The sequence below is a fragment of the Psammomys obesus genome, unplaced genomic scaffold (assembly GCF_907164565.1).
Source record: "Psammomys obesus unplaced genomic scaffold, mPsaObe1.curated_primary_1811, whole genome shotgun sequence".
NCBI classification, from domain to species: Eukaryota; Metazoa; Chordata; class Mammalia; order Rodentia; family Muridae; genus Psammomys; species Psammomys obesus.
The window spans coordinates 20,495,700-20,512,813 of record NW_026592890.1 but is presented as its reverse complement, the minus strand read 5'-3'; the positions used below and the strand labels follow the sequence as shown (position 1 = coordinate 20,512,813).

Here is a 17,114-nt window from a genome sequence, read left to right as displayed (position 1 = left end):
AAGTTGAGAAATTTAGCTTAAAGGTCTTTGGGGGAGTAGTATGGCATTTGGCATTATCTATTTGAGAAGAACAGGATTTAAAATGCTGTGATGTTCGTGAACAAGTTGGCTTTCTTGTTAGATTTTGTTTTCACTTCAGCATATCTTGAGATTTAAAAAAGTTTTCCAGTAAGCTTGAGATTATGTATGTGCCATGTATAATATATATACATATTTAATATTTTGGTCATGAAGAGAAACTCTTGGATTGTGATTAGAATCCTAAAGTATTTTCAGTGATGGTCTCATTTTGATGTTCGTGTTGGTTCTTTCTTAAGCAGCAGGGATTCTAAATCTTCCAACCTTAAGGAATCTTACAGCTATTGAAAAATCCTCTTTCTAGGCGAAAAAGGTGTTCATTTCAACTTCGGTGAAGGTTAAATTAATTTCACTAAAATGAAGATACTCTGGTTTCCTGCCTACCCTGAGCATAGTATTTTTTGAGTCAGTGAACTAGGCTAGTTCAATGTAGTTGGATTAATTTAATTTTGCTTTTTGTTTAATGTGTAAATGAAAAAGCAAGTATACATTAATTATTTGTAAATTCAGTGAGCAAAATTCTCAGGTTTACAGAAAGCTAAAGAAAAGTAAAACAGGAGATGTGGCAGAGGTATTGTTATTAATAGATACTGTTGAGCTTTTCCTGGCAGCACAGGCTATTTAAACATTCTCTAAGGTTGTAAATACAGGTATTTAGTCTCTTTCCATGATGGTTCCTGAAACCAAGATGATTTAATTGTTATTTTTTAGGTGAGGTGTTTCTACGGTAGGTCTTTCTTAAATGTTTGGTCCAGTTTTTAGTATCTATAATTATTCACCATTCAAAAGAAAGATTAAGCATTCACTTTGAGGAAGACAGCTAATTCTTTTTTTTTTTTAATTTAGTTTTATTTTATGTGCATTGGTAGTTTTGAGTACATTCATGAGGGTGTCAGATCTCCTAGATCTAGAGTTACAGACAGTTGTGAGCTACCATGTAGGTGCCAGGAATTGAATCATAGTCCTCTGGAAGAGCAGCCAGCTCTCTTAACTATTGAGCCGTCTCTTCAGCTCCAGAGAGCCAATTCTTTTTCTTTTTCTTTTCTTAAATTATTTTTATTTTTATTAACTACAGTTTATTCACTTTGTCTCCCCCCTGTAGCTCCCTCCCACCTCCTCTCCCAATCCCACCCTACGTCCTTCTTTCTAACCTGTGCTCCTACCCCAGTCCACTGATAAGGGAGGTCCTCCTCCCCTTCCCTCTGATCCTAGTCTATCAGGTCTCATCAGGAGTGGCTGCATTGTCTTCCTCTGTGGCCTGGTAAGGCTGCCCCCTGCCCCCTCAGGGGGAGGTGATCAAAGAGCAGGCCAATCAGTTCCTGTCAGAGACAGTCCCTGTCCCCATTACTATGGAAATCTACTTGGACACTAAACTGCGATGGGCTGCCTCTGTGCAGGGGTTCCAGGCCATCTCCATGAGTGGTCCTGGAGTATCAGTCTCAGAAAATACCCCTGTGCCCAGACTTTTTGGATCTGTTGCTCCCCTTGTGGAGCTCCTGTCCTCTCCAGGTCTTACTGTTTCCCACTTCTTTCATAAGATTCCCTACACTCTGCCCAAAGTTTGGCTATGATTCTCAGCATCTGCCTCTATACCCTGCAAGGTAGAGCCTTTCAGAGGCCCTCTGTGGTAGGCTATTGTCCTGTTCCCTGTTTTCTCCCTCCTCTGATATCCATCCTCTTTACTTTTCTGAATGGAGATTGAGCATCTTAGCCAGAGTACTCCTTCTTGATTAGCTTCCTTAGGTGTACAGATTTTAGTATGTTTATCCTATATTCTTTGTCTAATATCCACTTATGAGTGAGTGTATATATACCCTGTGAGTCTTTCTACTTCTGGGATACCTCACTCAGGATGATCTTTTCCAGTTCCCACATTTACCTGCAAATTTCACGATTTCCTTATTTTTTATCGCTGAGTAATATTCCATTGTGTAGATGTACCACAATTTCTGTATCTGTTCCTCAACTGAGGGGCATCTGGGCTGTTTCCAGCTTCTCACCATCACAAATAAAGCGGAGAGCCAATTCTTAATAGGAATATTTAAAATATTGTATAATATGAAGGGCTGTTAAACCTGTACTCCCATTCAAATTCAGTAGCTAGGCATGAGTATTTTTCTGTACTTTATAAACCAATTGCTGTAGGTCATTTACAGTTCATCTCTGATACTTGGTCTGTGAGAACATGAATTAAAGTATAAAATGTAATACATGATCCGTCACAGAAGACATTTCATTCTTCTCAGCTGGGATTTCAGTATTTAGAAGTAAGATTCAGTTCTCTCCAGCGTCCTGTTTGCCTGTGGTCCCATCACTTGAGATGCAGGGGTACCCGGAGCTCGTCTTGGCTACATATGTAGTTGGAAGCCATCTTAGGGCTCCTTCGGAATTTAGAAAGAACCACAGCAGCAACAGTGCTTGTTTCCTAAGGACTATTGGTGCAGAATAGTAGAGTGCATGCTGAACATGCGTGAGGTCCCAGGTTCGATTCCTGGCATGGTGGGGAAGAAAAACTCCTTAGGATTCTATTCTGCCTTTTTTTATTTTTAAAATTTTTCATTTTTAAAAATTGATAACTTTTTTGTGTGTGTGCTCCCACATGTGTACATGTATTTATGTGTGCATGCCAAGATATGTGTGCAGAAATCAGAAGACAACCTTAGGAGTCAATTCTCTCATTCGCAGGCTTCCTAGGGATTGAAGGGATGCATGTTGTCTGGCTTAGTGGCAAGTGCCATAATTAGATGAGCCATCTCACTGTCCTGCTAAGTCTGTAATTTATAATTTAGTCATTATATTTCTTGTCTTAAAAATTACTGGTTATTTAGACTAGGGAGATGACTCAACAGTTAAGAACACTTGCTGCTCTTGTAGAAGATTTAGATTCAATTCCAAGCACCCATGTGGTGGCTCACAAGCATCTGTAACTCTAGTCCCAGGGGATCTGATGACCTGTTCCAGTTTCAGGCACACACATGGTACATAGGGATGTCCCACACACTAAGATAATAAGATAATTCTAAAAATTACCAATTATTAGAGGTGAATTACATATGTATGTTTTATTATGTGAACATCTACAGTATTCCCTACTTTATAATTTTATAAGTTATGAAAAATCATAGAAATACTTTCAAGAAGCACTGTGAACTAAACAGTTCACTAAAGGTTTTTTTGTAGCTATTTTTAGATTTTTAAATTAAAAATACTTATGTTTGAAAATTGTTGACATAATTATAATAAACATTAGGGGATTATAAAAGCAGTAAGCCATTTAAAAATACATATTTGAAAATGAATGATTACTTATAAATTTTTGTTAGATTTTATTTTTTATAAATTATAGAAATAATATACGTATAAGTTTTAATGTAAATTACTTAATTTTTTTTTAACATTTGTATATTCTCATTACCTTTAAGCTTTCCTGTCAAAAAGACTTGAGAAGATAAAAATGTCTGGAATAAATTTATTATTTTCTCCATCTGGAGATGAGATTTAATTTTGTCTTTTTTCTTTAAAAATCAATGTACTTTAAGAATGTTGTTTTAAAAGCCCATTTCTTTTCTTTTTAGCCTTTGGAATTGCTTTGGCACTCATTAGATGAATGGTTAGTTTTAATAGCCACAGAATTAATGAAAAACAAAAAGGATTCAACGGATATCACTTCTATTTTACTGAAACAAAAAGGCCAAGATCAAGATGCCACTTCCATTTCACCATTTGAACCCTCAGGACCTGGGAGCTATGAAAACCTATCCACTGGTACAGAGGAATCCAAACCAGATGTGCTTGCAGGGAAACAGGAAGCCAGTGCAGATTGTCAGGATGTTATTTCTGTGACAGCCAACCGGCTAAGTGCTGTCATTCAGGCCTTTTACATGTGCTGCTCTTGTCAGATGCCTCCAGGGTAAGAAAGTTTTGACTTATTATTACTTTTCTCTTATACATGAAGAAAAACTACAATATTTTTGTAATTTCAACAAAAGCAAATATAATATTTTGATTTTTTAAAAGGCTCTATTAGCATTTTTTATTATACTCATTGGGCTAATACAAATCTAGTAAAATATTTACATTTTGTGAAAGTATATACATTTATTTTTATGTAAATTTGTGACTGCTACTTTGTAAAGAGCTGTACAAAGTTTCACAGTTTTTAGAAGTCACTTGTTTCTCTGTCATCTGTTAATAACAAGTTACGTGTATTGTTTCATTGTGCATAACTGCCTAGGTATACACAGTTTTTAAGGAAGATATATTTCTAAGTTCTTTCTTTTGGTCTAGATGCCAGTTTCACTTAATTTATTTGATTTGTATATTATATTACCAACTTTGTGTATTCTGATTGCTTTTTCCCTTCACCCAGAATGACTTCGCCTCGTTTCATTGAATTTGTCTGCAAACATGATGAAGTGTTAAAATGCTTTGTGAACAGGTAAGGCTTTATGGGAATCTTAGACTGTCTTGGCAGCCTTTTCTCTAGTTATGCATTTTCATTTACAGGAAAAAAATAATTCTGTTCAAATTAGGTCTATTGAAAATGTGGTCATTAACAAAAAGTATAGCAGGTAGAGAGTAATATGTTTTTCTTCTACTTCAGCATTGAATATCTGACATTGCATTTTACTCAGTGATAATTTTTGTTCATTTAATTTTTATTTTTTTTAGAAATCCCAAAATTATATTTGACCATTTTCATTTTCTTCTTGAATGTCCTGAGTTGATGTCAAGATTCATGCATATCATAAAAGCACAGGTACAAACTTTATTTATCTCATTATTAATATAGTGGAATAAAATTTTTCTTTATTAATAAAATTAAGTATTTGTAATTTTAATTTTAAAAAATTTGTGTTATTTAAAAAAATATGTTTTTATGATTTTGTGTGTGTGGTGTTTTCTCTGCCCATATGTGTGTATGCCATGTGCATTCCCGTGGAGGTCAGAAGATGGTTCCAGATCCCCTCAACTGGAGTTACTCCCCGCCACGTGGGTGTTGAGAACTCTGGTCCCCTTAACCTTTGAGCCATTTCTCTAGACCTCTGAAAGTAACTTTCAGATTCTGAATTTTGTTCAGTAGCTTTACTTTAAATTACTGTGTGAAAGATGGTACTCCATGCTAGTTTAGTATGAGGAATGAATTTTCTTCTTCCAGAATCGTGTTTTAGTGCCTGCTGTGTACAAAGGCATGTACAGAAGTAGCAGAATACATTGCCACACTTCTTTCTTTTAAATTTGTTTATTTTTATTTTTTGTGGATTGGTGTTTTGCATGTATGTCTGTGTGAAGGTAGCAGATCTTGGAGTTACTGACAGTTATGAGCTGACATGTGGGTGCTGGGAATCAAACCTGGATGCTCTAGAAGAGCAGTCAGTGCTCTTAACCTCCGAGCCATTTCTCCAGCACCATTGCCATGTTTCTAATTAGTTTTGGAAGGTCTCTGAGGAAAGGATTTTATTCCCAAATACATTTAGGAAATCACAACTATGCCCTTTAGGAATTTATAAAACACATCAATAGTATGGTAAAGGACTATTAAACCGTTTTGTAAAAATAGTGATTTAGCTGGGCATGGTGGCACACACCTTTAATCCCTCCACTCATGAGGTAGAGGCAGGCAGATCTTTGTGAGCTCCAGGCCAGCCTGGTCTACAGAGCATGTTCCAGGACAACCAGAGCTACACAGAGAAACCCTGTCTTGAAAAACTGCCAAAAAAAAAAGAAAGTTATTTAACTTGACAGTTCTCCAAATGTACTTGATTTGATTTTTTTTAAAACAGGTACTAGGATTGTACCTGTTTATTTCATTTGTTTGTGCTCTGCTCTTTATCAGTTATGTGATTTTGGCCACATTTCTTAACATCCTTGAACTTTTATTTATTTATTTTTTTAATTAAAAACTTCTTTTGAGTCAGGTTCTCAGGCAGCCCAGCTTGGCCTCACACTCACTATATAACTGAGTGACCATAAATTTCTGATTCCCGGCCTCTCCCTCTAAATACTCAGATTAGAGCATATTTCACCACACCTCATTTATTTGATGTAGGAGATTAAACCGGGTTGTTGCACAGGCTAAAAGCAAGCACTCTGCCACTTGAGCTACATTCCCATCCCACAGAACCTTGATATTTGTAATCTATAAAATATAGAGATCATTACACAAACTCGCTAGGAGTAGGAGAGACTAAAGACTGGCATATATTCTCAGTATATGGTTGTAGTTTTGGAGATAGAAATCCTTTTGTTCTCAAATAGCATCTTTTAAAAAATATTATTTTCTGAGTGTTTTTACCCGCATGCTTGTGTGTATACCACGTGAATTACAGTGTACATGGTGGCCAGAAGTGGGTATTGGATCCTCTGGAGCTCAAGTTACAGTTTTTAGCCACCATGTGGGTACTGGGAACCGAGCTGAGGTTGTCCTATGGGAGAGCAGCCAAGATCTTAATTACTGAGCAATTTCTAAAGACCCTCAAAGAGGATTGTTACTAAATCCAACAGGGAAGATAATAAACATATCTATAAGTTAGTAATTACCATATTACTTAGTTCTTTTAAGAAAGAAGGAGTTTTTTTGGGTGTTAAAGTGAAGAGATATTTCAAAAAGGGAGAGATTTTTAAGTGACTCTGAAAGGCTTGAAAAATGTGTGAGTTTTTAATTTGAGTGAAAGAGAGGTTGAATGATACATCCACTGTGAGGGTCAGTGCATGAAAATAGGAAAGTGATAACACTGGTGGCTGCAGCAGGAATTCTGTGTAGGTGAGAAGATACAATTCTAAAAAGTAGATTTGGATCAGATGCTGTTGAAGAGTCTTTTTAGGCGTGACTTTGCTTCAGGAAAACCAGATAATTCTGCCAACTTTTTGGAAAATAAAGAGAGAGAAAAGAAAGAGTAGCTAGCAAAGGTATTTGTAAGATCCACCAGCACAGCTAAAGGGTATGCCTCTGTGTGTAAACTTTCTGGGTGACTATATTTCCACATGTTATTCACACACACATAAAAAAAAGCCTGATTTCAAAATCTCTCAATATTACTTGTACATAAATAGAAAATCTCTCCCGTCTTTAGCCACTGGTTACCTGAAAACCACAAATGGAAGAAGTTGGCAGTCCTTTACTAAAGGTAGTTAATGTATTGTTTTTACTTTGCTATTGCTGCAAGAAAAATACCCTGGCAGGAAGCAACTCAAGAAGGGAGGTGTCTTGGTTAGGGTTCTGCTGCTGTGATAAAACACCATGACCAAAGCAAACTTGTGTTTGCTTTTTTTTTCAGAGTAGGGTTTCTCTGTGTAGTCCTGGCTGTACTGAACTCACTCTGTAGACCAGGCTGGCCTTGAACACAGAGATCTGCCTGCCTCTGCCTACTGAGTGCTGAGACTAAAGGCGTGCACCACCACTGCCAGTGGGGAGGAAGGGGCGTATTATTCAGCTTACGCTTGAGAATCACAGTTTATCACCAAGAAAGTCAGGACAGGAACTCAAACAGGGCAGGGCCTCTAACAGTGTCTCAAACAGGGCAGGAGCTGATGCAGAGGCCATGTATGTGTGTATGTGTGTGCATGCATGTGTGTCTGTGTGCGTGAGTACCCCACTCACAATATACACAATCATTAATGTCCTAACTTTTCAATAAACTGGAGTTACAGACAGTTGTGAGCTGCCATGTGAGCGCTCCAGTTACAGGGGATCTGACACCCTCACACACACATACAAGCAGGCAGAACACAGTATACATAAGATAAAAATAAATAAAATATATTGGGTAATTAATATCACTTCTTTGTGAATGTTTATTGAAAAGTTAGGACATTAATGATTGTGTATTTTTTTTTCCAATTTGGAAATTAGGTGGTTTAAATAATGATAACATTTTTTACTGTCATTTTTTGGGGTAGCCATTTAAAGATCGCTGTGAGTGGTTCTACGAACATTTACACTCAGGACAGCCAGATTCAGACATGGTACACAGACCAGTGAATGAAAACGATATTCTCCTGGTTCACAGAGGTATGTTTAGTAAAGAAACTGATAGATGGATAAGTCACAACATACTTGTTATTTTAAGTTTTAATATATTAAAATTAACCAATGCTACATATTTAGATTCTATTTTTAGGAGTAGCTGTGAAATTGTATCAAAAGCAAATTGTGCAAAGCTAAAGCAGGGGATTGCTGTTCGATTTCATGGAGAAGAAGGCATGGTGGGTATATAAAATATAACACTTTAAAAAGTTGAATATTTATGTAGTAAATGAAGTAATTGAGTATCATTTAAATTTTGTTACTTAAGAGAAAATGTCTAAATACAGTATATTTTTGTTGTTGATAAATTTTATTTTCTTGAATTCAGGGTCAAGGTGTTGTGCGTGAGTGGTTTGATATTCTGTCTAATGAGATTGTCAATCCTGATTATGCGCTGTTCACCCAGTCAGCAGATGGTAAGTTATGTAGTTTAGAGCTTTTCTGTGATTGCCATATTCATCAAACTGTGTCAGAATTTTATCTGTTTCCTTTAATAGCCCTGTTGTCTAGGTGGGTGTTCCCATGCCATAGAAGAGAAAATTGAAGTTCAGAGTTTTGTCCTCCCTCATATAGCTTCCTACTAAACAGTCAGTTTCCAAATGCTTTTTGTCTTAAGGCCCTGATAAGTTCTCTTTGGAGCTTTAAAATTTACTCAGTTTAAGGATCTTTTTGTTATTGTATTTGACTGCCCTTCTGTATTATTTTTAGTTAACATTTTCTTTTATAAAATGGTAGTAGATGAGCCTGGCACAGTGGCACAGGCCTGTAATCCCAGCACTCTCGAAGGCAGAGGCAGGCAGATCTCTGTGAGTTTGAGGCTAGCCTGGTCTATAAAGTGAGTCCAGGACAGCAAAGGCTACATAGAGAAACCCTGTCTCAGAAAACCAAAGCAAAACAAAACAAAAAGAAGAGGAAATAGTAGCAGATGGACTGAAAAAAAAATTCTTTTTGGAAAAATTTTTTGCTAACCCTAGTTGCATTTCCTAGCTGTAAAGTCGATTGATCATAAAAATCAAAACTCTAGTAATTGTGATGTTCCATCTTACTGGCTTTATTTGTAATTCTTTTAAGAGATCAAAATTGAGCAACTAAAAAATATGTACTTAACCATATATATGACGAACCACGGTGTGGAAATGGCTCTTGCAACCTGTATAAAGATATAATTTGATACTTTAAACTAAATGCTAGGGGTTCCCAGCTCATTTTGAGAGGTGTATTTGAGTACTATGTAACTTAATGAAGGCATTTGAAGTGAAGATGGGATTTTAGTTTTCAGATGCTTTGTATGGTTGCTTATTTTTCCTGGAAATATTCTTTCCCCAGTGCATTCTTTTGAAAGAATATCTTACTAATTGTGACATTTTCAAGACAAGGTTTCTCTCTGTAGCCTTGACTGTCCTGGACTTGCTTTGTAGACCATGCTGGCCTTGAACACACAGAGATCCACCTTCCTCTACCTCCCCGAGTGCTAGGAATGCAGGTAATCACCACCGCACTGACAATTATAACTTTGACTGCCGCAACCAAGATAACACCAAGTGCCTGTTTAAGGAGAAGAATTAGGAGGCATCAGGAGGGCTGTGGAGAAGCAGAGGCTGTTGGCATGCATTGTGCTACAGTGTCTGTTGGCACCTGCAGTAACTGAAGTTACTTACGGAGGGGGACTGCCTGCTGCAGCTCTGTGACCTTTGATTGCTTACTGTGAGCTGAATACGGTGTGTGTGCTTTTTATGACAAGGTTAATAAAACACCAAGTTTAATTACATAGACCAATTTTTAAAAAGCTCAATTCAGCACACTGCAGTCTTCTTTGTAGTTTCTTAACCTGGAGTCAGTTTAGTTGCATGTGTGGTGTCATTAGATGTACTTGCTAAGTGATGTGAGAGCAGAGTGTTTGTGGAATCATAGAGACTAAGAGTCTGATTTGTTCTTTTTGTCATTCATGTGTGTCTTCTCTTGGGGGCTGGCATCATAGTATTTAGTAACTTAAAACCCAGGGGAAGTAGTCCCTGTTATTTGGTTTGGTTGTCATGATTTAGGATTTAAGAATTCTTGTGAGGGGAATATTTCGATAGACTTAATAGTTGTAATATAGTAAAATTGTTTTCTTAACAAATTAAAATCAAGACACACTGTAGTTTTGTGGTTAAGAGTTTGGCCTTTGTGATGGTAGTAGCTGTGAAATTGTGGCTTTGACACTTTTTTATTTTCCTAAGAAAATAGTTCCAGGAACCTAACCTCTCTGAACCTCTAATTTTTCATTTAATAACAATGATAATCTGTGTTTTAGAATAATAATTCAATTAGTTGATACAGGAAAACACAGCTCAATCCCTGGCACATGGAAAGTGTGAAGTAAATGTTAGAAGTTCTTACTTTTATTTTTGAAATATTTTCTTATACAATAGGATTTTCCTCTTAAAAAATGTTCACTATTTCTTGAAAAATATTTCAACCAACCTTATTTTGACAGAATAATCAGCTTCTAAATTCCTTTGGCTTTCCAACAATTATTTGTAATTATGTTTATGTGTGTGGGTGTTCATGCAAAGGGAGATGGTTATGGAGGCTGGAAGCACTAGATTACCGTGCAGCAGCGTTCAGGTGGTTGTGGGCTACTAGACATGAGCATTCAAAATCGAGCTCTGAGCCTCCGGAAGCAGGAAGTGCGCCTTACCTCTGAGCATCTGTCCAGTGCCAGCTAAACAGCTTTCAGTGCTAAAACTAGAAAGCTGGCGGCCTCACAGATATATTCAGACTTACAGTTTAACGTAAACTTTGTTTTAAGTAGTTTTCAAGTAAAAAGTCCTTTTCTGAAGATTTTTGCCTATGTACTGGTTATTTTTTTTTTTCATTTATTCTTTTTAAGAGCCAGCTTTCTCAGGAACCTAACTTGATAGTGAAGGAATATTCAGAGAGGGGGGAAGAAAGTAAAATCACCCTATAATCCAAAGCATTATTACTTAAATAGGTAAAAAATATGGTTATTCTCAGAATAATTTTTGGAATCATGGTTATGTTTGTCTTTGAAGTCTTTTGGCTGTTCATATCTCATCTTGCCTTGCAAAATAAGTATTTGAAATGATGAATGTTTCATTTTGTTATACATGCCTACTTTTTTGTGGTGCTCTTTTCTTAATTTCATCCGTTTGTCTTTATTTTAATCTTGTTGTATGAGATTGTAGTGTGAAGCATGAGCTTACTATGTATTTTACTACATGAATGAATGGAATTGTAATTCACACAATGGCCAAAAGAAGTACTGAAGGAGAGTTAAAGTCAAAGTGTAGGTTTTTTGTTTGTTTGTGTTTTGTAAAATATAAAATTCAGCATTGAAGCCATTTAAAAGTAGATCATTCATTAGGATTACATTTGCTATGCTGTGTAGTCATCTCCACTTCTGATTCCAGAACTTTCCTATCAGCCCAAGTGGAAACTGTCTATTTGATTCAGCTTCCTCCAGCCTCAAGGAATACTAATTTATTGTGACTTTATTCTAAATTTGTCTATTTCATTTAGCTCATAAAAATGGAATTGTACTAATCATATGGCTACTATTTTTATTGTCACTTCATTAGTAGTTTTTAAAACTTGATTTATCTTTTGAAAGAATTGGATGAGTTTTAGGTAGAACAGATTTTTTTTGATCAATGATTAAACTGTTACTTAAGAATGGTTATTTTTACAGTATTGTGTATCTTAATAATAAAAATCTAGTGAGTACTTGGGCGTGTATAGATGGATAAAACAATGTCTGCCTGAAGCTTATAGCTGAATAGTTACTGCCACAGCACCTAGGAAAATGCGTGTGTATATGTGTGTGATCTGTTACCGTATTTACCAGGGTCTCTTTGGTGTCAGAAATTATTGTATAACTTTCTCTCTGTACACTGATTATCCTGAGAAATGTGAATTGATGGTTATCTTTTATGCTTACAATTCTACTGTCTGTTTATATATTCCACTAAGAACTGCATAGTGTAACCGTAGCCATGCTGACTTAGCTGTGAATAAATTTACCTGATTCTCTCTTCTGCATGTAGATCTTACTGTTTTGTCTTTATTTCAATAGGAACAACTTTTCAGCCCAATAGCAACTCCTATGTCAATCCTGATCACTTGAACTATTTCCGGTTTGCTGGACAGATCTTGGGATTAGCTTTGAACCACAGGCAGTTGGTCAATATTTACTTCACACGCTCATTCTACAAGCACATTCTTGGTAAGAGTTTGCTATCATTCTGAAGACATTAGCATTACTTTTCTTACAGCTTCTAGGGAGAACCAATTGGATAAGCAGTGCCATTTTGTTTAAATAATGACTGGTCTGATTCCAGACCATCTGTGTTCCTAAAGTAGCTGGGAGTTAGAGGAAGAGAAAAATACCCTACTTTAAAAACAAAACAAAACACCTTTAGACTTTTCTCACTTCCATTTTAGTGTGTGTTTATATAAAGCATCTATTTTTGTATGGGTATACCTAAAGTAATTGGCAATTTTGAAGCTTAAAACAGCTTCCTCAATAGCTGTTTCAAAGAAAGACTACATTGTAAAGATATAGAAGGAACAGCAGCTTAATTTAATGGACTTCTAAATTTAGAAATTAGCATCCATTTAAAACATGCTACAAATTTGATTATATTTTGTGGTTTTTCAAAGTATCTGTAGAGGGCAGCATTTTACCATTAAATAAGTAAAGGAAAGTCAGAGTGTGTACATTTTAACTGCTGTTTTTGCACTTTTTTAGGTATTCCTGTAAATTACCAAGATGTAGCATCTATTGATCCAGAATATGCCAAAAATTTGCAGTGGATTTTAGATAATGATATTAGTGACCTGGGTTTAGAGCTGACTTTTTCTGTTGAGACTGATGTGTTTGGAGCAATGGAAGAGGTGCCTTTGAAGCCTGGTGGTGGAAGTATTCTTGTGACACAAAATAACAAAGTGAGTATTCAGATTTTTACCCGAGTCATTCTTTATACAGTCTCTGATTGCCAGTTTCTCTAAGTTATTCCAGCATTGCTAGAAAAACTTACTTTGTCATATGCTAGTAGATTAAAATGCTTAAGTTACCTGAACTATTACAGTTAAGACTTGAGTTGGAAAGGGTTTTTCAGGCTAGTGCTCTGATGAGGTAGCTAATAGGCAATTTAGAATAGTATTTAGTTGATTGTATGTTAGGCATTTGCATTTTGAAAAATTTGATTGAAAATAAAACTAAAATGATGGTAATATGTACAATTATCACTACTGTATATTTTTAAAGTGAGATGTTAAAGAATTTTTTATATGTATGTAGGTATGTATGTATGTGGTGTCTGTCTGTGTACGAGCAGGCGTGTCTCAGTGCAGATGCATGTGGAGGCAAGGCGTTGAAATGGTCTTTTTCTTCAGTTGCTTCTTTACCTTTAACAGTATCTATTGATGCTTAGTGCAGCTGTGTACTTCAGTGAGATAGTTGTTTTAGAAACTTGGGCCTTGGCGACAGTTGCATGGGTGCAGCTGTGTGTAAAGGGGTTCTCCATAGAAGTGGGTGTCACTGTGTGGCATATGTCTCTATACTGCTTTCTAGAGAACATTGCTGAGTGAGAAAACGAGCGGCGGGGTAATGTGTGAGGTGGTTGTAAGCTCTGTGGGTGTGCATTGTCTTACATAATTGCACCTAAGGACAGGCCTGCATCGACACAGGGATGATGTTCAAAGAGCAGGGGGTGGCCTAGAGGGTATCCACTTTCATCTTTTCTATGAGTCTGAGTAGTTGATTCAGTATGGCTTTTGTCTGTTCTGACTTACTTTTGAGACAGAATCTCTCACAGAACCTGAAGCTCACCATTTTAGCTACACTGTGTGGCCAGCCATTCTCTGGGAGTCACTTAATGTCTATCCCCGTAAAATCTAGGCTTACAGATGCACATCTCAATTCTTAGCTTTCACATGGGCTCAGGGATATGAACTCAGGTTCTAAGCTTATGTAGCAAACACTTTACTCACTGAGCCATCTTCTCTGCACCAGATTAAAGAGTTTTAACATAGAAATCTCAGTGTTTAAACTCTGTACATGCTTTTATGTTCTAGTAAATCCTATCTCTTGATTTTATATATATTACACACATACACATATAACTTAATTGTTTTTATTATTAAGGTCATCTATACATGGCATTTGTTTTAAAGTTGAATTAATATTATCTAGTTTGATATTGCTGAATATACCAAAACTTTTTGTGGACATAGATTTAATAAAATGTGCAATATTTTTAAAAGGCTCAAAAGACATGTTTTTAAAACAATGTTTATTCTTTGAGGGTTTCGTGCAGTGTATTTTGATCATATCTTCCCACCCCGCTGCTCCCAGATCCGCTCCCACCTCCCTCCCCCCATCAATTTTGAGTCTTTTTTTTTTTTAAATTCACTCTGATCAATTTTTGCCATCTATTTACACCTTTACTTGTGGGTGTGGGGCCATCTAGTAGACTGTCCCACCTATCAGGAGCCATACCCTTAAAGAAAACTGCTTTTTCTCTCCTCACAGCCAACCCCCATAAGCTGTCAGCCTGCAGTAGTTCCTCAGTTAGGGTGGTGGCTCACCAACCCCTCCCATCTGTACTAGACCACTGACTGGCGTGGTCCTGGACAGGTCTTCTGCAGGCAGATACAACTGTGAATTCATGAGCATAACAGTCCTGTCATGTTCAGAAGAAATGGGTTCATTTCAATTATCCCTGGCCTCTTACTTTTATAATCCTTCTGCCTCCTGGTGATCCCTGAGCCTTAGGAAGGAGTGTGATATAGGTGTCCCATTTATTTCTGAGTCTTCCACTTACACTTACTGAGCACTTTGACCAGTTGTGAATGTCTGTGTTAACTACCAGGCAGCCACTGAAACAAAGAAACTTCTCTGATGAGGTGTAAGAACTGAAGAGGGATACGAAGTGGAGGGCAGTTTGTTACTGTGTCCATTTAGCAAACTAATAGGAGTGGGTTCATTCATGGGGCCTGTAAATTCCCCAGCCAAGGGTCCTTCGCCAGATTACAGCACCAGGCGTGTGTTTCTGTCTACGGAGAGGGCCCTAAATGCAGTCAGAAAGTGCTCGGTTAGCCCCATGACGTCTGTGCTAGTATTGCACCTAGGAAGGATCTTGTCATGTCATGCTGGTCATTATTGTAGTTCACAGCAGGGTTCACAGCTGAGAAAGACTATATTAATAGCTCACCCCCCAGGAGCACCTTCTACTTAATAACCTTTAGTTCTGTGAAGACCAACCAGGAAGGAAGAAGCTTCCTGGTCAGTACCAACCTGATCTCTCCAAGTCCTGTGATCAATGTGTGTGGCATCTTCAGCAGTGGGGGCTTACATCAAATCAGGAGCAACTGCAATAGCTTGTATTGAAAACAGGTCTCAAGGGCATGTTTGTCCATAAACTGAGGGGACTATCCCTTTCCTTGCATTGAACTTCTTATTTGTCAGTCATGGCCACATTTTAAAACTCACTGACTTTTGTTAAGTGAAAAACAATGCAAAATGTTTTTATATAGTAGTCTATAAAATAATGTTATTTCACATAATTGTAAATTAAAAACTTCAAACTTTATTATACTTATACAAAAAGATCAAGTTCAGTTATAGGAAATAGAATTGGGAGGTGAGGTTTTACTCACGCATGCTTAGAGAAATTTTTAATTTTCCATGTGAATTTATATACAAGGACATGGAAGCCTATAGAGTGAGTGGTGAGCAAAGTGTGACAGTCACGGTGGCTGTGATCAGCTAGTTCTGGGACATGTGGGGCTATTGGGTAACTTTGGTCAGTGCTAGGCAAGGGAAGCAGCAGTTTCAGTAGCGTTTGTACCCGCGACTCAGGGCAGCCAGCAGCCCCTGGGTAGAGCGAATGTTTTAGCCGTGGCTTATCACTTGGGATACGGAGCCCACAGTTCTAAGCACAGGACTCAGGCAACTTAACTTCCCTATGCAATGATCCAAGCCAACCAGGACGATACCCAGCCCCAGGAGCTGATATAGCCTTCAGTTTCAGTTCCCTGCTTGGAGACCCAATGGCCAATATAGCTGTGCCCTGTGGCAGCACCACAGTATCCCAAGGAAAGGACATAGTACACAAAGAGTTGCACCGTTTTGTGTCTTTGAACAAACTCAAGATTTTTTGTTTCTTGTTTTGTTTGCTTATTTTTTGCTGTGGACAAAGCCTATGTAGCTAGGCTATTGATCTTTCCCTACACACATCAGAACTGGAAGTGCAGTACAGTCATGGTGTGCCTCTCTCTCTGCCCACAGAAGAGCTCAGTGCTTCTGATCTGTATTCTCATCATGGCCTTTGTCACATATACGCTGCTGGCTGGGATGACTGGGCATTCAGAAAAGATTTTCCCAAAGGTGTTGGGCCTCTGTGCAAGCACAGCACTGGTGTGGGTGTTAAGGGAGCTGTGGCCCTGCTTCTGGGCCTGTACGTGGTCACTGTAGGCAGTGAACTGAATATCTTCCAGGTCTTGGCCTACAGTGATTCCCAGTATGTAGGGGTGTCCTCAGTGTGCTCATAGGGCTGCTCTTCGCAGCAGTAGCTACTGTGTGGCCCTGGCCTGGACGTCTGTGCTTATATACATCATTGTGTGCGCTTTGTGGGCTGCAACCTCGGACCCTGACAGCGGGGCCAGCCCCTCGGCACCATCTTTAGTTCTTCCTGACCCTGGGAACACTGCTTTCCATCCCCTCATCATACACTAAATGACCTTCCACCTGGTCCGGTGATCCTGATTCCAGGTGGGACTGATTTTTTCATATATTGAAGGTTTGGTTTTCTTCAGGGGGGAAAAAAAAAGACTCAATGGCAAAATGGTACCAAAGTCTAGGCCTCCTAGGTCCAAGTTTAGTGGCCTTCATCCTATGTGGAACAGTAATTGATGCTGAAGAAGTGCTTCCCTGGTTTTTAAAAACACAGTGAGTCAAGGTCTGTTAAGCTGTATCATCCTGAGTGAGCTATCCCAGAAGCAGAAA

General features: G+C 37.8%; 1 protein-coding gene and 1 pseudogene across 5 annotated transcripts in view; both read left to right on the top strand.

The window, feature by feature from the left end:
* Hace1 (HECT domain and ankyrin repeat containing E3 ubiquitin protein ligase 1) overlaps positions 1 to 17,114 on the top strand; it is a 123,424-nt gene that overhangs the window by 71,913 nt on the left and 34,397 nt on the right. For all 5 annotated transcript variants that reach the window (XM_055616085.1, XM_055616083.1, XM_055616084.1 and 2 more), the window contains 8 exons: positions 3,654 to 3,988; positions 4,448 to 4,516; positions 4,750 to 4,837; positions 7,978 to 8,089; positions 8,186 to 8,283; positions 8,433 to 8,520; positions 12,180 to 12,329; positions 12,855 to 13,051. In XM_055616085.1, the coding sequence (XP_055472060.1) occupies positions 3,654 to 3,988; positions 4,448 to 4,516; positions 4,750 to 4,837; positions 7,978 to 8,089; positions 8,186 to 8,283; positions 8,433 to 8,520; positions 12,180 to 12,329; positions 12,855 to 13,051 (1,137 nt within the window). The remainder of the gene's footprint in view (positions 1 to 3,653; positions 3,989 to 4,447; positions 4,517 to 4,749; positions 4,838 to 7,977; positions 8,090 to 8,185; positions 8,284 to 8,432; positions 8,521 to 12,179; positions 12,330 to 12,854; positions 13,052 to 17,114) is intronic.
* LOC129683229 (protein YIF1A-like) lies at positions 15,211 to 16,844 on the top strand (annotated as a pseudogene).